At 32.4% G+C, this 24,346-nt stretch overlaps 1 protein-coding gene across 3 annotated transcripts in view; it reads right to left on the reverse strand.

Annotated features, from left to right (window-relative positions):
- Window positions 1–535: 535 nt before the first annotated feature.
- HDX (highly divergent homeobox) overlaps window positions 536–24,346 on the reverse strand; it is a 171,636-nt gene continuing 147,825 nt past the window's right edge. For 2 of the 3 annotated variants that reach the window (XM_016162731.2, XM_016162732.2), the window contains 4 exons: window positions 17,918–17,997; window positions 14,991–15,074; window positions 11,001–11,123; window positions 536–6,907 (listed from right to left, as the gene is read on the reverse strand). In XM_016162731.2, the coding sequence (XP_016018217.2) occupies window positions 6,782–6,907; window positions 11,001–11,123; window positions 14,991–15,074; window positions 17,918–17,997 (413 nt within the window). In that variant the 3' untranslated portion in view covers window positions 536–6,781. The remainder of the gene's footprint in view (window positions 6,908–11,000; window positions 11,124–14,990; window positions 15,075–17,917; window positions 17,998–24,346) is intronic. The other variant, XM_036226812.1, reaches the window with a different exon arrangement.

Consider the following 24,346-nt stretch of genomic DNA (forward strand, 5'->3'; position numbering starts at 1 on the left):
GCAGTAAGATACTAAATGTAGGGGAAATTGTTTTGAGTTGTGTTTTGATTCTCTTAGATGTTTGCATTAAGCCATTTCTGCCCAGGGTGTAACTGGTAGCTGGAAATTGTCTTTGATTACCTTCAATTCCCTTTTCTGTAAGTAATAATAATAGCATTAGCTAACTTTTACTGAGTACTTACTGTGTGCTAGGTACTGTGCTAAGCACTTTATGAGAGATTATTATATTTCTCACAATAATTCCATTGACATAGGTACTGTCATTATTCACAGCTTTCAAAGAAACTTAAACAGTTCAAATAATTTGTCCAAGATCATACAACTGAAAAGTGTTAAAATTGAGGTTTGATCCCAAGACTTAACTCTTAAAATATTATACCTTAACCCTTGCACTACACACACACGCACGCGCGCGCACACACACACACATACACACACACACACACACACACACACACATATATATATATATATATATATATATATATATATATATATATATAACCTTTTAGATTTTAGAGTCTAGAATGCCCTCTCTCCTGCTCATCAGTCCCTTAGTGCCCTCCATTATGATGCCTCTCTCAAGACTTTTAGAGGTTCTGTACTTATCCTTCTTCATTTTTCATCACTTATTTCCTCAACTATCTTTATCTCGGTTCCCCGCTCTTCACCCAATGTTGAAAAGAATGTAGCTGATTAAGCAAATGGCACTATGGTATAAATACCTCATAGACCCCCCTACCCCTCCCTCCATCCCTTATTTTTGTCAATGAATTACTGCTAATGCACTCTCAATAGAGGCATGGAAGATGGGTGGGAATGGAAAGGAGAACCTCCCCAGAATCCTTTATACCATTTAAGAAACATATAAGGTTGACCTGTATCCACCCACATCTTCCCCCCAGTCTTCGGTGACCAGTGACAGACTGCAAGATGAGAAATACAAGTACATGGTGGTCCTGTACCAGAAGTTTTTTTTTCCACTTGTTAAAACTAACTGATCTAAATGGAGATCAAACCTGTGACCTGAGCCTCAGAACTGTGCTCTATCCAATTTAAGCTAACAAGCATTTTTTTATACCAGTTCCAATATTATTGAAACAGTGCATTGAATGGTCTCCTAACATCTTGAAAAAAAAAGTCTCCATAAAGATCTAATTTTTAACTATGGAGTGACCTATGTACTAGGAAAGATTAGAGTTTCATATGGCCTAGATCACAGATAAGGAACTTGATTATAATACTCTCAGCATTCATTATATCACATCATGCAATGGAAATAAAAATATTGTTATTGCACAAAAAAATCTAGAATTGGCAAAATTTCCCAAACTTCCAAATTGGCTAAAACAGAACACTCTAATAAATAGGATCAGTCTTATTCTTTAGAGAAATACTGGAACTGTACTCTAACTATCTTACTTCAAAAAAATTATTACTACAAGAGGATATTGGTGCATTCAATATGAGACCTTTCATACTTAAAACAATGTTTGCTTTATTTTTGGTTTAAAATATTTTATTGCTATGGGTGATAAAAACATTACTTGGGTAAAAGTATAACGGAGAACTATCTTGTAACTTGTAGTCAAAGTATAGCTTTGAGAAATAAGTAACACCATTTGTTTTAAATCTAGGGTAAGAAATACAGTTTTTATATAAAGCAATTACTTATTAATCCTCTAGAACAAATGTGTTTTCATCATTGAGAGGTTTGTTTTCTTCTCGTAAATTAAAACAAAACAAAACAAAACAAAAACGAATCCCCCTTTAGGCCCAAATGTAATTGAGAGTAAAATACTGTAGTGACAAATGCTTAAATAAGATGTTTTCAATACATTGTTAAAAGAAAAAGCAGGACACATAACTGCATATTCGGTATAATTCTAGATTTGCTGAATATATGTGATATGCAGAAGAAATGACTGGAATGAAATATACTAAGATGTTAACAATCATTATTATTGGGTGGTGAGATTACAAGTGGTTTTGTCTTTCTTTATATTATCTACATTTTCTAAAATGTCTACAATGAACATATATTACTTTTATAATCTGATATAAACAAGAAATGTGAAAAAATAGCTCCGAAAGAGTATGAAAACATAATTCGATCTAAGGGACATACTAATCCATCAATTTATCTTTTAAATAGATTTGTAATGATTCTTGTTCATTTTTATAGAATCAAAGGATTTTACCCTTTTAATATTTTACAGATCTGAGAAAGACTTGGGTCATTTGAAGTGTATGTTTGTATGTGATTCTTTGCAACATTCTTAAAAATTTATCAACTGGGAAAGAAAACTGGTGATGTGATATTTGAAACTCACCCCTTGCCCTCACTTACTAGTTAGGTACTATGAAGTATTTTAATTGGTATATGGCTTTGACAAAAAAAAAAAGTCATGGGTATACTTCTCCCAAATGAAAGTCATGCTCGACTGGTGTCAAAGAGAGCCAAAGTGGTGTCATGCCACCACTTAAAAGTAATCTGTTGTAAAAATAGCTTTCTTTGTTTCTACTGTGGTGATTATTTGCTGGTTTTACAATTTAAATATAATATCATGGACAAATATGTTGTCTTTTAGAGATGAATCACTCTATTCCATTGGAGTTGGAGTAATTTTTTGTTAAGCAAAGTCAAATACATACACACACAGATAATATATATAAATGTCAGCTTGGAAGTCAAACAAATTTCCATTTAAACACTCCATGTTCTCCCTTTTGTAACCTCCAATACCTTACTATTATCTGTATTTTTTTGTATTTTTATCGGAAACTTATTTTTTGAGAAAAAAATCATCTTTAAAAAGGGAACAGTGCTTATAACAGAAATATTTAGAAAGATAAATATTAAAGTAAAGAAATAGATTCTATTAGTTGGAAATCATTTATTGCTTCTATAAAAGTTTAAATAAAAATCCTAAAAAAGTTCACATTACAGTCTGATATGGTTTTAAAGTGATAGTGTTCAGAGGTAGTACCAGTAAAATTGGATGCAAGATTGCTAAAATTAATTGCTTAACAAGTTAAAGCAAAATAAAATTTCAATGTGGAATAATATATACTCAACATACATTTTAATGGAACAATCATAATTATATTTCCATGAAATTATCACTTTATTCCCTTTCCCCCTTAGCAAATCTGTTATTATGAAGGTTTGTTTGAGGCAATGGTATGTCGACTGTAGGCTCACAATTTAAGATCCTCCATTATATCATCACCAGAGTATAGCTTGGTGAAGAGCATGATACAGTGCTATCTGCCAAGGATAACACCAACTTCAAAGGAAAGCACATTTACTCATCATTTAGACACTATGATTTTTACAACTCCTTTTAAAAGGCTAATCTATCAGAATTTGGCATTTTTAAGATCTGAATGAAAATCTAATATAATTTGAAAATAAACATTATTCCTGGTATACCATCACTGCAATATGGAGGAAGGACAGCAGTTAAAGTTTTCAGAATGTCTCTAAAAATGATCATAAGCTATCAGGATAAGATGAGGAGACTATTCCTTGGAAAGGGGTAATGCACCCTCTCCTCGCCCTGCCACCACAAAAGGCAATAAACTCAATTTTAGACTCTAGAATTCTTTTAGATACAAAACTTATGTATTTTCTTACAAACATACAGACTGCTGACTATGAAAGTGCTATAATATAGATATTGCTGTCTTTGGAGAAATGGCGTCTTGGACATCTTTTGGAGTCTTAGTATACAGAGCACAGGATGTGACTGGGTTGCAGCCTTTTCTTTTCCAACAATAACATTTCTATCACATAATTGCAATTGTATTACAAAAGTCCTGCTATTATAACTGACCTTACTACAAAATATCCTCAGGTTCCATGAAGAGGTAAATTTTCTTTTAAGTTTTTCTTGCGTGTGTTAATTTTCCTATTCTCCAAGTTAACTGCAGTCCTTATTTTCTTGTGAATAATTTTAGCTTTGCTGAAATGAAGACAGCGCCTCCAGGTTTTTTGTTTGTTTGCTTGTTTGTTTATTTTGCATTTTAATAGGTATTTCTATAGGTAATTGTTCTTAGATATACATTTCCTGCTTAGAAAACCAGTTGGCTATCCTGAGCTGAAAGCAGACATCGAAGCCTAGTTAACAGACAAGAAAAAGGTTTTTCAAGTTGGCATCTGTCTTTGTGAGAGACGGTGCAGATAGTGTGCTTCATTTTAATAATGTGTCAAGGCCCTATAGAAAGAAACAATAGTGGTTTTACTCCCCGTAGTCATGAAGATGTTCACAAAAGGAGTCATAAACTGATTTTTGCTTGCTTTAAAATGTCTCAAAACCAATTCCAAACTATATGTGTAAAAAACATATATTTTCTTTATACTAGATTTTTTTAACACTTGACCTTGGCATATTTTTCATTCTGCCAATTATGATTTTTCATAATTAGGATACAGCTATTTCCTTTGGTTCTTGCTATAGAACAACAACATCTCATTTTAGGAATATTTTAATTCCAAGGATAATAAAAGAAATAATTCTAGTGCTAAAACACAAATGCCAAGACAAAAGGATCCCTAAGCACACTGTTATGATTTATATGGTTTCTGTTTTAGTGGAACTTTAAACAGGGACAAGGAAATAATCTACACTTTCTCTCAAAATTGTAGACTAGGATTCCTTCCGAGAATCACACCTAGCAGAATCCTAAGTCCACTAACCTTTTTTTGTTAAATAGTTTTTATTAATATCCTGAAAAAGTGAAAAGAAATAATTTGTTTTGAAGTTTATGGCTTGCTGAGGAGTAGAAATCCAATGTCTGTACAGCAGTATATCAATGGATATTATTTGATTTAGTGACTAATTGCTGAGGTATGACAAACAAAATCCAGAGTTGAAAACTATAGGAGAGAATCATCTATTTTTACTTTGTAGCAAGAAACAAATAAGAAGAGACAAATTAAAACAGAAGAAATTAAAGATAAATTTAATGACTAGGAAGATCTTAGGAGAAACTTGAAGACCTGGAATTTGTTCATGCTACCTGAAGAAATGATTTATATATTTGCTGTATAGAGTAAGGACTCTTTCTCTCATGGAGGAATTGGTGTAACTGATAAATTTAATCTTAATATCTGAGGTTATGATACTCAGCATTCTACTCTCTGAATGGAATTTGACTTGTCAGCAATAAACCATACAGCTGTCAGCTTAAAAGGAGCATATCTAACCACTGAAATATTTCTGCTAACCAAAATATCATAGCAGTAGGATGGCAGTGATATTAAACAAATAGCTGATAAGATGAATATCAATAAATCTTACATATTTGTGTGTGGGAGAGGGGACATCTCAAGGTCAAAGACATTTTTAACTGCCTTTCTGCATTCATAAGTTGGTAGCTGTGAACTCCAAGATCATAATTTGTTTAACTTACAAATTACAAAAAAAAATCTGATGTAGAAACTTGATGGCCAAAAGAGACATGTAAACTTCTTCATTATTTTTTTATGTATAGATAGTAATTTAACCATGTGACACAATTCCACACTGTAACTCACAAATATATGACACTGTCTGCTCAAGGAGAAGCTGGCATTTTCCCTTCTATGAGTCTTGACTTGGTAACACCATCTGGTACCCTGAAAGGGAAGATCTTCAAAGAATTGTCTACAGTGTATTGTCATCTGTTACCTACTAATAGAACAACTGGGTAATATGCCCATTTTAGGAAAGTACTCATAGAATAGTATCCAGGAAATACAGAGGAGTGTGATTTACAACGAAAGTGGTATAATTTTTTTTTGGATATTAACCTTGGCTGATGGCTCTGTACAAGCTTTACATGGAAATGAGGTAAATTTTGTGGCAAAGCTGAATGACTAGATTAAAAAAAAACTTAATGGCTTACCTTGATTCCTGTTTCATAAAACGTAAGAACTGAAAAAAATATTATGACGCTGGTGATAAACTTGTAATAGTTGTGCAACATTTCATCTAACTCAGTTACACAAATTTACTAGTAGTATGTAAGTTTTATCAATATTTGTCATTTGTAGCAATGAAGAATTTCCATTAAGACTAATCTCTTACAACATTTTGTTTCTGTACACTTAAAAATTTATTTGACTTCATGTTGGTGAATTACTTTTCCATAGTGTGTTTCCCCCTTCTCCCATATATTTGGGTTAGATAATAAATGAATACCAACAATTTACAATTATATACTAGTAATCACCTCAGTTTCAACCATTAGTTTAAGTAAAATTTTCAAGGGGTTGAAAAAATAATTCCCAAGACTCATCCAGGTTAAATCATTTTTAAAGTTTTGTTTTCAATTTTCAGTCCATTTTCCTGAGTTAAAATGTATGTTAGGAGAAGGAGAGAGAAAGAAAGATGTAATGGCTACAAAAATAACAATTAGGCTTTAGTAACTTGATAAGCAATGTCGAAATACCTTTATTTTTGTGTGTCTGGTCAAAACTATTATTAAAACTAAAATTCTTCTATAAAACCAAACAAAAACTTTTCAGAAATTAGATGTTATGCATTTCATAGCTAAATTGCTCAAAATTAAATGCGATTATCTTCTCAGAGTTCCAGCAGTTTGGAAATAACTCTTAAACAATGCTTATATATATATTGCATTGTAGCCATTATATCTTGTCCATCTTTCACAGAATATGTTGTTTTCAACATGTTTTTCCAACTGAAGAATTTTGAGGCAACAGAATGAAGTTATCTTGAAATGCACACCTGTTAGGCAGCCAAGTCTGTATTATATACCTCCCCCCTACAAATCACAAACTGTCTGAGGCATTTTTCTCTGATAAAGAAGACACACTGAATGAGGTATCATCAGGCTCCGGCGAAGCATGATTGAAATCCATCTCTTCTAATTCAGGAGGTAAATCTGACAGCAGTGCCTGAGTCAGAAAAATCAATTTTTTTGAATTAGTATGTGGACAGATCTTTTCCAATTTTATGTTAATAGTTGTGATCCTCTCACATTGATTTATTCTTACGGATTTAAAGAAAGCAGCATTTTGCTTTCAGGACCATATACAATATCTTACCTAAAAGATAAATTCTTTATATACTATTAAAGAAATAACAAAATGCTAGATCTTAAGAGTATAGATTACATACAGTGGAACCTCAGACAAAAGGAAAAGCAGGGAAGAAATGAACAACTATTCTCCACCAAGTGCTTTGAAGTGTTTAAGATAAGTGATTTCCATACTAGTTTTGAGTGTTCACTGATCACTGCTAAAGGGCTTTGAAATTACATTTATTAAAATATTCCTGCCTAGCTATGTTGTCTTTTAGAGAAAAATGCATTTTACAAAAAGTATTTTTGTACTTCAGTGGGAGAAAGAACTTAGCAGTTAAGAAAGAAGCTCAGCTATTTTACTTTAAACTTTAACAACTTGAAAAGACGAAGTGATTTTTTTTCCTTTTCTTAGTCTATGCCCATATATCTACAGATGACCAAGCATCCACCAAGGCACAGCTGAAACAGTGAATCTAGCTGTGTAATGATGTATCTGGAGGGCTGCCCATTTCTCTGTTGAAGTAATTAAGATAATCCAAGAGCCATGAAAGAAGTTTGTCATGGTGTAACAGTTTCATCTGGTTATAGAACATGCATCCATACCAGAGAAATAAATGATTAATCAAGTTTCATGTGGCTGACAGTGTTGATGCCTACTTGACCATAACAATTTGTGAATTAAATTACTGACTTGCTTTTCCCACTATTAAAAATAATGTAGCATTTCTGGGAAATTTTTAAGTGGCATTACATACAGTGTAGGCTTTGAGTGCAGTGGTAACAAGGAACAAGGGAATAGAAACAAATGCAAGCTTGCCACTACTCAATTAAGGGACAGAAAGACAGAGCATATTGGAGAACGTATGAAATTCAATGTTGAAATAAGAAAATATTTAGCTATTTGTTAAAAGAAGTGGCAGCTATAAATCCTATACTTTTTGTCTTATAGCAGAGAGGCAAGATTAGAAACTTTCTCCTTTTTGTCAGGTTGCATAAGGAAAGACTAACTGCTGCTGAAGGAAGAGTTGTTATTTATTTCATATTGTTAAGTAGATCATGAATTTCTTGCTGAAACAGAGTAATTTCAAAGCAATCATCTAAAGGTACTACATGCTTTTTAAGGTGCTATGTTGTGGTAACAGGACACAATGACATTTTCTTCTAGAACAGTTGTTTACCAGTAACCAAGTCCAGGTGACATTGGATGATCATAGTTTATGAGATGTACGTCACTGGATTTAGTTCACTTTCTAATTATGAAGAAGCTATGTTAGAGAGGGCAAAATTTTCCAGTGAACATTCAGTGAACATATGCTTAGAATATTGAAAAGGCAAGTGGATGAGCAGACTTAATGACATTCTAAATTATAGTGGGGAGACCTTGAAATCAAAGAAGCACTGCTATTTATTTCTTTGTTGTTGCATTTTATGTAATTGACTAACAAAATGAATATAATATGAAATAAGAAAACATTAATATTTGGTGTAGTACAGGGCACTACTAATGGATAAGATCCACTTAAATTTTTTTCTTTCCAGTATCTTACTGGATTATAACACTGACACACTGAACAAATCTTTAGAATATCCCAATTACTAGAATTGCCTTTTTCTTGGACACTAATACAATTAATTTATTTACTACAGGTTCTTCATCAATCTATTTTCAGAGTCTGACCTAGTACCACTCTACTCAAGAGATCAAAGCATTTCCTAAATATATCATCAGTCTCTATAACACTTATTCCTGCCCCTAAGGTATGAATGCCAAATTCCCTACTGTTAACAATTCCTATCTTCCTTGCAAATTGGAGAAATTGAAATTCAAGAAAGGCAAATTGATCTGGCTAGGATCACATAGTGAATTATCAGGGGAAGGGAGACCATAAGTAATGACTTAGTACAGGGCTGACAACACTATTTTTTTATCTTAAAATGGCTAATGGTTTAAAAACCTTTGGGTAATATAATATTTCAGTCAGGCAGTATCATATCTTTTTAAAGCCTAGACTGCATCTTTGAGGCAATATATTCTGTAGACCATTCATCTCACTCAGTTTACCCAAATCAAGATTAATAATAAAAAAAAAACACTTAAGATTTTTTTTTAATAAGAAACCGATGGAAAAATGGTTCTCTTTTATTGGGTAGAATAAATTTAATTCCTTCTAGAAATAAACCTGTAAGTATTTCATAGTGTTACATGAGTAATTTAAGACATTGCCCAAATAACTTTTGTGTCTTCTGTATTTTGAGACCATATTTTGAAATCCATTATATGCGATATCAAATCAGTCATTTCTAGTTGGGTGCTAATTATATAGGCTATAACTTTCAGTACACTTTTTCTATAACTTTCTCTTTTTCTTAGTCAACATTTTTCCCACATCTTAGTTGATTAGCCTTTATCAGAAGAAAAGTATAAGAGAAGGAGAAAAATTAAATGTACAGTAGCTACTTTTCTTATTTGTTAGTGGTCTTATGGAAGGAATCAATCCAGGAATAATGTGAGAATTAGAAAATAAAATGTGATGTCTGTGCTATTCTTAGATATCAAAAGACATAGACACCTATTATTTACCTGGCCCTATAATTCTGAATTTAAAACCAAGCTATGACTTTTGGGACCAGAACCATACTCCAAGTTATTCCAATGGTTGGACCTAATTTTTTTTACAGTTATTTAAAATTTACCATACCCTTTGGACCATATTCAAGACCACCACCTCATTCTATAAAATCTTTAGTTTAGATTCCTTAAAAGCAAACATATTTTAATATGCCATGAAATTTGCATAAATCAGATAATAAAGCAATAGTTTTAAATAAAACTGTCAAAGATAACTGAAGACTACTGTCTTGGGTGTGTGTGTGTGTGTGTGTGAGTGTGTGTGTGTGTGTGTGTGTGTGTGGCATGGGAGAGCAAAATTCATGAAACTGGACACATAATATACATGCTAGTTAAACGTCATGAGTAAATTCTTTTAGTTTAAATTTTGTAGTTGAGTACTTTGGTGAAATATATAAACATTTTTCTCTTTTTTAAAAAGGGAAGAATTTTGAGATGTTAAGACTCTAATTGTTCTCCCTAGAGGTGTCTAGGATGGTATGTGCAGTCTCACTTGGATATAAAGATGAAATTTCATGCTCTTGAGATTCTTTGCTGGATAAAAATCTCTGAGACTACTTCATATTTAATGGTTACCTGTGTGACATACTACTTATATTTAACTTTTCTGTCAAGGAATCAACATGGCAATATACAACTCAGAGGCAAATTTGGTATCATTTACTATTAAATGGAATGTTAATTATAATTTTTAAAACAATTTTAGTACATCATTATACAAATTTCACATAAAAATAAGAAAAAAAATTGGGAGGAATTTGTAAACAACACATTGATTTCATCTTTGGGGTAGAGGAATCAGACACTTTAGTTAAATTGAGAAAAGGAAATGATGCACCGCGGTCCCAAAAGAATTCACAAAGTAATTCCATTATTTTTTAGTGATGAGAAACATGTCATAAAAGAGAAGGTATCTGAACATTTGTAAACTCTAGTAGGGGCTAGAAGATAACTAAAATTCAGAAGAAAGGTGAACACTTCACCTCTGTCATTCACAAAAGGTCCTCAGATATATGCCTCTCCAGTTAATGTTGCCATCACTACAAATATTTTGAGAATTTCTTTAAAATTGTTTTTTAAAAATTCCCTATTTAAGGCTAACTTGGAATTAAAGTATGTTAATCAGTTATTTTGATTTTCCATTAAAGCAGTACACAAATTCTGAATATCTATTCTCAAGAAAACTGTGATCAAAAAGGTCATAAGTAACAAATCCTTTTTTAATGGCCAGCAGGAATGAAGTATAAAAACAAACAAAAATATATGAAAAACCCAATGCAACATGACATTTTTCAACATGATACATTTCAGTTTACTAGTCTTGTCTGGCACCTACCTGCTGTTGTTCCTTATCGTCAGCTTTCATAGCTAGTATCAAGCTTCTAACAAATGTCTGAAGTTTAAAGTATTTCTGCTTTTGAATTTCTAGCTCATTTTCAATGAATCTGACTTCTTCATTCTGAAGAAGAAAACATCAAACAATATAATTATCTTATGCAAACCTAAGACTGTATATGACTGATACACAATAAAATCCTAAAAAAGGCAATCAAAAGAGTGGGACCATGAAGAAGATAAAATTTTAGCATAAAGAAATATAAAGCACAGAAGGAAGTTATTCTGCTACTCAAAGGCTACCTTTTAAGCTAATCACCAATAGAAAAATATATGTACATTCAAAAATTCAATCAAATAAATTCCAGAAAGAGAAAAATCAAGAAACAGTTTTTTTTTTTCTTGGAAGACTCTTCTTATATTAAACCTAATTAGCATTTGGATTAAGATTAAGAATAGAGAGAGTCTAATTAACCCCAAATAAAGAGCAACTGCAAATGCAGTAAATTCTGAATTATAATGTCAAATGCTGAGAACTAAAAATTATTTTGTACCAAGGAAAGACTGAATTTATAGCATTTCCCTCTCTGCTTTTATGTAAAAGCCTATTATTCAGAAAATATCTCCAAATGTACCACTGTAAACCACTAATTTGAGACCAAGTCTCTATCCACTATTTTTGCTAGTTGTGCAGGGAAAAACAGTAGACTAGGATTTGGGAGGATTTTAGTGCCAAGATTGTTGATAATTGTGTAAACTTGGGCAGGTCAACTAACTTCTCTGTCACTCTGTTTACTCATCAGTAAAATTGATATAGACAATATAATAAAATTCAACATGCTCTCGCCTTAATACATTTGACTAATTCTATTTTTAAATTAATTATCAGAACAATAGCATTAATAAAATACTGACCAGGAAGTCTTTTTTTTCAAATAGGTGTCTACATTATCTTAGTGTTTCCTTTGAATGCATAATCTTTTTGAGCTGTACTAGAAGTCCATTAAAAAGCATTTTAAAAACATTAATTCGCATTTGAAAAAGTCATGAATTATGTTTTGGTATGTAGATCTCTAATTTTTCATGAGAATATTCCTCTTCAATATTTATGCAATGTTTGAAAAACATAAACAGCTTTAAAATAATCTAATGTTACAGACATATTCTTCTCAGATCTGCTTTTTGTGGGCCTAGTAAACACTTTATAGATTACAGGCATTAATTTATGTGCACTTTAGAGATTGTCCTAAATAAAGTGTTTGTGAGAGGAACTAGTAAGTTAACATCAGTCACTGAATTTCAGAAGACAAAATCTAGCTCATTATTCTTGTTAAAAATTTCCCTACATTCCCAGTAAGCTTTGCCAATTATCCAAAATGATGGTAGGGAACATTCAAGGCTTCATGTGGATAGGAGCTTTGATCCCTAAGCAGGTTATTAATGGCTGCCAAGCCTGAGGCATTATTTTATGACATAGTTACTTATCCCTCAGGAACTGAACTCATCAACTTGTCTCATAAGCATTTTGGGTTAGTTAGAACTCCAAGTAATATGGATTTCTAGGAATATATCTCAGTCAGAAACTCCACTATGCCCAAACTGAGCATTGATGGTTGCACAGTAACAATTAACAAATGTATATCAGAAACATTCTTCCATTTTGTGAATCCCAAGAGTAATGGGAGATTGTTTAATTTAGTGTGGGAAAAAAGTTATAATGACCCAGCTTCTTGTCTTAACTGATTTTATATAAATGAATACTTGCATAATAATATTAAATCCACTTCCAATTATACTTTATTCACTCACTCAGGAACTAGTCACTCGACACCTTTGTGCTAGGCACAGATAATACATAGATAAATAAGTCTCTGCCTTAGAAGAGGTTATGATGAATATACTTAGAAACTAACAAAATGATTTGGATCCCAAAACAAGGAATACTAACATACATATGTAAATAGAGTACACCGATGTTCTCTGAAGAAAGATTAAATTTCCAAGATGGTAAGTCTCTTTTAAATCAACATCCTGAAATCAGCAACAGAACTGCTATATAAAGTTTCACTTACCCTTAGTTTAGAATTAAGGTAACAAAATTTAGAGTAGGTGAACTGAAATATTTTTAATAATGATTATAAAAATATATATTTTTCTATATAGGTGCTGATTTTTGAGAGTTAAGGAAGTTTATATAGGATACTGATGTATTATAAAAGATATCCTTAATAAGGTGGTGAAAGATCCCTTGTTCCCACAGCTTTTACCACAGTAGAAAACAGTAGGTCGTTAAATATCCTTTAGAGTTCAATGAAAATGTTACTTAACATTTCTGGGCTGGACGCTCTGCTGTGCTCTGGTCTTCAGCTTCAAATTCTTCTCAAGTAGATTGGAATACCAGAGCAGAAAGGTCCTAGAAAGAATCCTCAGAGTTCTGAGCCCAAGCATTTCTGAACTGGTTGAGAGTGCTAAGTGGAGCACACTTACCAGCTGTGCAATCTAGTCCTCTCATCTATAGTTTCCATAGCCTGTGCCAATTGGTAGCTTGCAAAGTCATTTTAATTCAGAATTGGGCATTTAGAAATATTATATGATTATGTAAGAGAGATTAGAATGATTTCTTATACTTCAGAACCAACAAATTTATAATTTTATCAGTTGGAAATACAGTTTAAATATAGAATTTTACTGTGCTCTTTGACCACTTAGAAAATAAATTTCAAAAGATGATTTTCTCCTGTGTTTACAATGATCGATATTTTAAAGTCTTACATGTTATAAAAATTTGGAAAATAGAATCTCTTGAATGACATAACTTTCAATTACAGTAAAATTGAAAAGAATGAGAAAATGACAGCTGCCATCTTTTCTGATTAAATGTTATTTTCCATTAATATCTAAGTATTAGTCTCTGCACTGAACTCTTATGATATTCTAAGAAAGAATGATTGTATGGAAAGTTTGTATGGCCAAAATTTCAGAAGACCCTAAAGATACCTTGTGAGATAGGATACTGATGAACAAGGGGAAAGCAATTACACATCTATGCAGAAAACATATTAACATGTATACTGATAGCTTATGTCAAAATAAAAATGTGTGTGTGTGTGTGTGTGTGTGTGTGGCATATTAAAGTAAGCCTTTCAAGTTTAATAACAAGCATCATTAAGAAAAGGACATTCTATTCATACTGATTCCATATTTGATTTAAGGAATGTTTTTAAACTTCTAAAACAGGTATAGTATTTTATTTTAAAAAATGGTCTTCAAAATACTGTATAGTTTCACTTATGGGTGGAATCTAAAATAAAGAAAAAACACCAACAAACAAACAAAACAAAACAAAACAAAACAAAAACAGACTCATAGAAACCGAGACCAAAGAGATGGTTACCAGAAGGGAGGGGATGAAAACGGAAAGGGAGTATAGTCAATAATATTGTGATAAGTTTACACAGTGAAAATTGATTACTAAAATTAGTGAAGTGATCATGTAGTAAGGTATAAAAATGTTGAATCACTAGATTGTACACCTGAAACTAATATAACCAATATAAGATCGTATACCAACTAGACATAAATTAAAGACAAAAAAGTTGTCTTCAGAAGTTGCAATTTGAGATAAAATTAGCAGAAAAAATTGGAATTTTTTTCCCTTTACCACCATTTAAAAATGAACATTGGCTTTAAAAAAGCATTGTCATAAATTTCATGTTAACCGCCATTATGCACTACCTTACCTTTTCGTATACCATCAATATCTACTCACACTCAGCAAACACTATGTTTATAACTATAACCACTAAATCAGCCAGCATTAATTAAAGTGTCCCATACCCTGAAGGATATCCAAGTTGTCTTAGGGAGTCACATGTGGAACCCCAAGATGTTTATCAAATGGGAGTGAAATAAACCAGTACATAAATACTGTAAAAGGCCACCTCATTTAACACTTTCTCTTAATGAATTCAAAATCTGAAATTACTTTTACCTTATAATCCAAGAGAGAATTCACTTGTTCTACTTCTGAATTACTTATCATGTCACTTTCTTCATCGCCAATAATTTCTATTTTCTGTAACACAGGTGAAGTTTTTATAAATATATACTTGATCATCATCACTACTCAACAAGGATATAGGGCACGTATATTCAATTCTTTAAGTGATGGCATTATCTAATCTAGTTATTGGGAATAAACTCTGATAACCCACTGAATCCTCAATTTTACACCTACTGTGTGTCTGAGCCACTTCCTTCTACCTTTAATTGATGAATGCTTAGTAAATACAAAATTACTTCAATACTATTTAAAATAGGGAAAAAAATCCTTTCACAATATCCCTGAAAAAAATAGCATTCAAATTCTGCTTAAATAGCACCCTCCAGTGACAGGGAACTCGCTTCCTGTAAGAGTATGTTTGTAATGGTAACCATACCTAATTGGTTGTAAGGGCTTTCTTTTATAAGTACCCATACATCTCTTTGCAACTTCTAATGTAAAATGTCAACATACGACATGTATTTCAAAGTCAAATACAATATTAAAAAATATTCACTTATTTACTGCACTCCATTAGTTAGACAATTGAAAGCAGACTTGTATGATGTAATGATCAAAATAGCATAGTGACTTGTTTCTATCATTGGACAGGAAGGAAGAAAAAGAGACTCAAACAGCACAAAGCTTTACAGTTAAGGTATAGCATTGTTTGTATGGTATCTTGCACACAGTAAGTACTAATTAAATATTTGTCAAAAGAAAAAACAAAACGGCTTAAAATTGATGAAAAGAATGACCAATAAGCTTCAATCATGAGGTCAAGGAAAGTTATCTAATCATGGAAAGTTTTTTTTAATAAAACCAAAAACAAATTAAGTCCTAAATTGTTCTGTTGCATATGAAAAACACAGTTTAAAAAAGCACTTTTACACATTTAAATCCTACAAACTCAAAAGAAAAATTTTGAAAAGAGAAAAGTGAAGCTATAGTCACTAGGCAGTCTTTTAAGAATGAGCACATTAAAGCACATTAATAGCAACGTCATAGGCAGAGTTTGAAATCAAGCTTCCTACCCATCAATATTAAAAAAATGCAAACAAACTTGGAATGATCATATTTGATATATTGCCTATGAGAATATAATACCATAGCAGGATCTGTGACCTGCAGGCTTCTGAGTCAAGAGGACAGCTGCAATGAAACTGCTTTCTACCGCTGCCTGGAGATGAATAGAATGTTTTGTTTTCTATTATAATGACTATATAAACTTAGGGCTTAATCATGTTGGCTCTCACCAGAACTCAGATTTGATGCTTTTTAAATTTTATTTTTTAGATTCTCTATATATTTGAACTGGTTCCAGGAAAAAGGAGCTAAGTTATCCAGGGACAAAGGTACCAAAGGCTAGGGTATAGATTTGTGCGTATAAATAGGTCTTATATGTCTTTGTGATTTGTTATCCATGAATAACTGGGGGCACTCAAAAGCTACAGGCAGAGAAGGTCAACCTTTGAAAATTTGGAGTTCTGTATCTGAAAATCAATTGTTCTTGAAAAATTAAATACCTAAGTGACTGTTAGTCATCCCACACCATGACTTCATTCATTATCTTCAAATGTTTGCTGCAGAAGAGAGACAGTATAGAGAAATTCAAGCTAAATAAAAATGAATGCAGCTTTAGGGGAAAAGAGTTTCCAATTTGTAAATAATTGTATATAATTTGTATAGCGGAATTCAAATCCAGAGCAGAGAAGATTATTACTTGGTGTGATTTAAGAATATTAGTGCAATTAATAATTGTGGAAAAAATGACCTATATAATGAAAACATGGCTTTGCCTCAAAATAAAAGCTTGTTTTTCTATGCACCCATTAAGTTTAGTGTTAGAAGGGTCAAACATTAACTTAGAACAGGACTAAAGTTAATGAAATGCAATCTTAAACTATATCCTATATGTGGAAAACACTGTTATATATTGTTGATGTTTAACAACAACAACAAAAAAAACTGTATTTCATGTGCTCAACTTTTATTAAGGACATGTGGTAAGATTATAGTGTCAGATAAATGTTTTTAATGAAAGCCAGGGTAAATCTTGAAGTTGCAGACATTTTTTTAACAGAAAAATCCATTGTAGATACCACTTTTTTAAAGGTTGCAATCAAGCACAAAACACTTATTCAAAAGCAAAAACAACAGTACAATGACATTTGCCTTTGTCTGCTTTAATACCATCTTGATTTTTGTATTATTTGATAGAGTCAGAATATAAACAGATGCTGCTAAAATAGCTACTTAGAGGTCATCTTTATGTACTGATAATGTTTATATTTTTACAAAACCCAGTTTAATCCACACATAGCCTGTCTCTGCCTGCTATGCAATTGTTTAATACTGTCTTTCCCCCATTACTGCAATTTTTAATATAATAGAGTTCAATTTGACTAAAAAGAAGAAAAGTTACCGAACACAGTACATTAGATAAATATGGTCTGAACATAGACCTTGGAATCAGGTATCCCTGGATATAAGTCCTATAACTAACAAAGGCTTCCTTCGTGATCTCAGGATCAACTCTGTTTTAATTCTGCCATCTGTCAAATGAAAATAAATTTGCTCTTTGCTAAATATGTTGAAGAAAAATAACTTGTTATGTATAAAATGTCATATGTGTAGTAAGCATTAGGTTTTTATAGATGCAAAGCTCCTAAATTAAAAAAAAATGAGGTTCAAATGACAGTGCATTAGATTTCATTTAGTAAATCTCAAAGATAGGTAATTTCATTGGTAACAGCTCTGTTTTCATCTGCAAAGTAGAGCAAGACTTTATTCTGACAATGCTAATATTGCCATCAACTGGAAACATAACCTTGAAATCTATCATGTAATGAGTACGTCTTTCAAAATGTACATACCACATTATCCGTAGATACTGCATGGTGGTCTTCCTCCTTATGAGCTCTTGACTCATTTGAAACCACTTCATTGGTCTCTTCTATAGAAAAAAATGTCCATGATTTCATTGTTTATTTTTCAAAACGTTATTGAGAATGTTTTCTTCAAGATCACTTAAACGATTTTTCTATTGTAAACTTTACATTGACTTGTAGCAATTACAAGAGAATTTGAATTTTGTCCTGTTTAGGTTTGTTCATCACTGAGAATGATGGTACAGTTAGGTGAGATTTTCTGTTATGGTACCCAAACTCACCATTTGGTCCTGTTTAATCTTTGAGAGTTTCAATAAAAAATGTTAACTCAAAAAATGGCAAATTCACTTCATAAATACTTTGATGACAAAAATTTGTTCTAGGGAAATAAGTATGGATAGGTACAAGTACGAGGATGGTCACCATTGTGTCGTTTATAATAGAAAAATGTAAGCAACCTATATGCTTAACAATGGAGGATTGAAGAAATTATTTCAGACCTATCCCTATATTAAAGGCTATGAAACGACTAAAAATAAAGTAGAATAATAGTTGATAATAAAGAAAAAAATCCATGATATATTAGAAAGTGAAAAAATGAAGGTGACAAAACCTACTATGTAGGTACACTGTGATCCTAATTTTGTAAACAAAACTGTACGTATAGAGAAAAAGAAGACTGACTATTTACACCAAAACATTGCCATTATTTTTTCTAGATAGAATTCCAGGCAATATTTATTTTTCTTCTTTTTGTCTAATTTTATTTATTTTGATAATTCTTATTTTCTTCTATTTACTCTATTATATTTAAAATATATTTTTAAAATAAACATGCACTGCTCATTATAATAAGAGGAAAGCGATAACAGTAATTTTTAAATACATAGTACAAAGCTATAAATATAGTACATTTCCAATTTTGTAAAAAAAGTGATTTTTTTTGGAATGTACGTTCATAAACACACACCCGCAAACACCTGTATATATGCAAAGAGAAACACTGGCAAAAATATTTCTCCACCCTATTTTAAGAGTGGTTATCACTGAGGAGTAGGATTATTTCCAAATTTTATATTGTATTTCTCAGTATTTTATATAATGGACATGTATTTCTTTTATGATCAAAATTCAATAGTCTAAAAATGAGAAAAAAAAGAAAAAAAATTAATTCAGAGAAACCAGTGTACTAAGCTCTGTGCTGAGCTAGGGGAAGTAGTTAGTTCACATGTAGGGTATCTACAAGATAATTCCCCATTTTAAATTACCCCTACTTCTATTCTTAGAAAAGCAAGATGACAATGTTTCTCTCTATTTTTTCTGCATAGCCATGTTGTGGAGATTATTTGCATAAATACCAGTAGAAGCTTTTAACCCCTTGGTAACCAACTTTTTATTTCACCATAGAAAGCAGAACAAAAATATTTATCAGCCCTCTTAAGATTTTTTCAAGTCCATTCTTTTCCATGTAAAGACATATATGTGCACCTTGTATGAACATGAGGGATGATTAAGGGCAAAACAGGGCTGATCCAGGAACTCGCATATGAGTACATAGAGAATTAGAAGTTAAGATATCCAAGGAAATGTTACCAGAGTTTTAATGCAAAGTTTACTATAAATTCAATTTATTTATTTATTTATTTAGTAAAAGAATGGTTCCTAGATAGAAAAAAAAAACTATTATCTATTTGTTCTTTAGACATTTCAAATCACAGGCATTTTAAGACCTATATAATCAGCAATTAACTTAAATGAAGGGAGAGGAAACTATTCTTAGATTTAGTTTCAGAGATGATATTAGTACTGATGCTCTCAGAATAAGGGTTATCAACAAGATTATTACTGGTATCATTCTTTATGGGTTTGCTTTATATTTCCATTCTCCCTTGCTTTGTATACAATTCTGCTTTACTAGCAACATATTCAAGCATGGTAATTATTTTTTATAAGATATAAATAAAAATTTTCAAGGATTTCTAAAATAAAAAGATGTAAAATGATACAGCTAAATATGGTATGTTTTCTTTTGCTTACAGATAGCTTCCACATTAGTGAAAATTTGAAAGCTAACACACTGTCAATGTGTCTGGACTTATTAATCAGTGAAAATTCTAGAGGGTACTCTATGTGGTGGCTATAGGCTCACACTAAGTAATTACGTAAATTTATATTTCATGTGCACACCCACGTAATAGATATGGCTGAGAAGAAGCTTTGCTATAATTTAACATTACAAATGTTAATTATTTGCTTCTCAGAGTAGTAAAAATCGTTAAAATTGCTCAACCATAAATATATTTTGGTAGACACAGAACTTTAAATTAAGGAACTGAGCCATCTATTACTTTTGCTAGAATTTGAAATTAAGTGTGGGGTAAAGCCAAGTTCCTTTTCTTTATTGTTTAATCAATACTGACCACATTTCCTTCCTCTTCAATTCCACACGGGAAAAGAAAAAGGAAATGGGAGAAGTTAAGGTAGGAGGTAGAAAGTGGGAGTTAGACATAAGTCAGATGCTCTGTATCAGGGAAATACTAACTCTCTCAAAAGCAAAAGAATGGAACTGAAGTAGCTGAAAGACCAACCACACTTTTGGGTGACTGGTTCAACCTGTTTTTTACTTTGGTTTTTTATAAAAATATATCCTTTTTTTGCTTGTAGATTTTTTCTAGAAACTTTTGTTATTTTTAATTGGTTTTAACATGTAAAATGCAAGCCCTGATTTAAAGACATTTTTTTTCTTCTTAGACATTTAGAAGACTAACACTGTTGAATCAACAACCATATTATAAAGGACAGCAAATTTCAAGTTAGTTTTTTCAAACAATATGGGCAGCTATTCTGATTATTCTGTCTATCTCTAAGATGTAGTCAATGGACATTTCAAAGCAAACATACATTTAACTACATTTTCATAACTGGAAAAGAATATTTTTAGCATGTTTTAAAGGTATGATATTAATCTAGGCCAGAAGATACAATTCACTTAATCATCACAAAAGGACCACACAGTTAAATTACTCAGATTACTATTCTTAATCAGCAAAATGAAGGAGCAAAAAAGACAGAACTAGTAGAAAACAGTAAAAAAAATAGCTCTTTTCTTTTATGCTTTCCTGGTGTAATTTCTGATGAGAATAATAAAAAGGTTACCATGAAGCTGTGAAAAATAAGCCACAGAGAGGAATTCTAGGCAATCTCATTTCCTTTCAAGTGTTTTTTCATTAATGCACTAAGCACTCTCCCATTCCTTATTAGGTCTTAATTACTATGCCAGCTGTCTAGAAAATACACCATTAAATGGCAAAGATAACAGTATAGGAGTAATGGTCCATTAGTAATCTTAAGATTAACTAACTTTCTTTTCCATTAACTACTTATTTTTTAAAATCCACTTTTAGGTGAGCAAGTGGAAGTTGGAGAATAAAACTCCCCTTAGGAATTTAATCCTTTTATCAGACTATTTCCTCACAGCTCTCCCACCCACCCACAAAAACACATAAATCCTTACTTCCCCACTGTACCTCAAATAGCTGCCAATCATCATTCTCTAAAGAGCTATTTATGAATCACTAAAAATATTTAAGTATTCCCAGGCACATACAATTTAGTAAAGACAAATATTATACAAAAACTTCCCTAACCCGGTGAAAAAAATAGACATACAAGTCCAGTAAGTGCAAAGAGTCCCCAACAAGAGGAACCCAAACAGACCCATACAAAGACGTATCATCCTAAAATGCTGAAGGTTGGAGACAAAACAAGAATCCTAAAAGCAGCAAGACAAAGGCAGCTAATTATTTACAAAGGTACTTCCATAAGAACAAGACTACTCTACCCAGCAAGGCTAACAATTAAAATTGAAGATGAGATAAAGAGCTTCCCAGAAAGGAAAAGGAAAAAGAAATTCATTACCAACAAACCAGAATTACAAGAAATGTTAAGAGGACTTCTGTAAAAAAGCTGAGGAACCCATAAATATGAATAATAAAATAGCAATAACTATGTACCTATCAATAATTACTTTAAATGTAAACAGATTACATGTTCCAGTCAAAAGACATCGGGTAGGTGAATGGATAAGAAGATAAAACACACACACACACACACACACACACACACACACACATATATATATTAGACAAATAGACTTTTAAACAAAGGCTATAATAAGAGACAAAGAAGGGCATTACATCATGATAAAGGTATCAATCCAACAAGAGAATATAACCCTAGCAAATATACATGCATCCAACACAGAGGCTACATATATAAGCAATTATTGACTGACATAAAGGGAGAGATTTGACAGAAATAACTCATGGTAGGAGACTTAAACACCTCATTGAGACCATTAGACAGTTCTTCCAGACAGAAAATAAATAAGGAAACCACCTTATATGACACACTAGACCAGATGGATTTAATTGATATTTTCAGAATGTTCCACCCAAAAGTAGCAAAATATACATTTTTCTTGAGTGCACATGGAATATTTTCCAGGGTAGACCACACATTAGGCCATAAAACAAGTCTCAATAAATTTAAGAAGACTGAAGTCGTATCAAGTGTCTTCTTCAACCACAGTGGTATGAAACTAGAAAACAACTACCAGAAAAAACCTGAAAAATACACAATGACATGAAGGTTAAACAACATGCTACTAAACAATGAATAGGTTAACAATGAGCTCAAGGAAGAAGTCAAAAGATACTGAGAGACAAATTAAAATGAAAACACAACAACTCAAAATCTATGGGGCACGGTGAAAGCAGTTCTAAGAGGGAAATTTACCACAATACAGTCCTACCTAAAGAAACAAGGAAAAGCTCAAACAATCTAACCTTACACTTAAAAGAACTAGAAAAAGAACAGCAAACAAAGCTCAAAGTAAATAGAAGAAAGGAAATAATAAGGATCTGCGTAGATATCAATGAAATATAGACTGAAAAACAATACAAAAGATCAATGAAATCAAGAGCTGGTTCTTTACATTGATTAAAAAAATTGATAAACCTTTAACAAGACTAAACAAGAAAAGGAGAGGACCCAAATAAAGTCAGAAATGAAATAGAACTATAGACTCCACAGATACAAAGGATTATATGAAAATACTATGAGCAATTATATGCCAACGAATGCAAAAATCCAGAAGAAAAGGACACATTCCTTGAAACATACGATCCCCCAAGACTGAGTCAAGAAGAAACAGAAAATCTGAACTGACTGAATACCACCAACAAAATTGAATCAGTAATCAAAAAATCCAGAAAAAAACAAAAGTCATAGATGGACGGGATGGCTTCATAAGAAAATTTTACCAAACATTTAAAAAAGAATTAACACCTAATCTTCTCAAAAGATTTCAAAAAAAATCAAGAGAAGGGAAGGCTTTCTAAATCTTTTTATGAAGCCATATTACCTTGGTTCCAAAACAAGACAAAGATATTGTAAAAGAAGAAAACTATAGGCTGATATCCTTGATGAACACAAATCCAAAACTCCTCAATAACAGAAGGAAAAAAAAAGGCAATGATAGAGGCTTCGTTCATCCTTCTCGCGACCTTATCAAAGTTAGGACAGAAACACGGAACAAATAGCAAGTAAAGTCACCTGGAATTTAGATAAACAGAAGCATTACAAGTAGGGGGGAAATAATCCACCTCCAAAGTAGAAGGTACAAGTGGGCAAAGACGTGGTCCCCAGCAAATGAGTGGGACAGAGGCTATGGCAGCGGCAATCAGTAGCTGCAGACACCTCTTAAAGATACTGTGTCCACAGCAAGACTTTTGCAGTGATAGACTTCTTCACTCTGAACACCAGTGGCAAGTTGGCTGCTTAGGGTGGGGGGGGGCACACCAGAGACTTACAGGGGAACACTGAGTTTTCCAAGTGAGGGCCAGAAGTGAGGTTTTCTCCTGGGAAGGAGTGATGGTGGTATTCATTGTTCCTCTGTTGATCCTTCCTCCCTTCCCAATGTGCTGACACAAAGCTGCCACAGTTGAGACTTCATTGAACTAGATGACAAAGGTCACTCTGCTGAGAGGATTCCCTGAAACTCCACCTTCCCCAACTTCTGGCCCCACCCAAGCCACATTCAGTTGTATCTTTAGTGAGTCTGGTTCTCCTTATTGACCCAATCCCAAGATTCACACTGGTGGCAGCTCGCCTCAGTTTCAGTCATGGCCTCTTGAGGCAACTATAAGCATAGCATCTATGGATTGCTTTCTGAATCTTAACAGGTGACCCTGGAGGGGAATAGGCTGGGGGATAAACTTGTCCTGCAGCTGAACCCCTCTCAGGACTGTACCACTAGACACCTATTACACAAAGCCATGCTAATAAGATTGAGAGATGTAGGAGCTTTGCTTAGTACATAGAAACAGGCACAGAAAGGCAGCGAATATGAAA

This window comes from Rousettus aegyptiacus, unplaced genomic scaffold (genome assembly GCF_014176215.1).
Source record: "Rousettus aegyptiacus isolate mRouAeg1 unplaced genomic scaffold, mRouAeg1.p scaffold_m13_p_9, whole genome shotgun sequence".
In the NCBI taxonomy this organism is placed as follows: domain Eukaryota; kingdom Metazoa; phylum Chordata; class Mammalia; order Chiroptera; family Pteropodidae; genus Rousettus; species Rousettus aegyptiacus.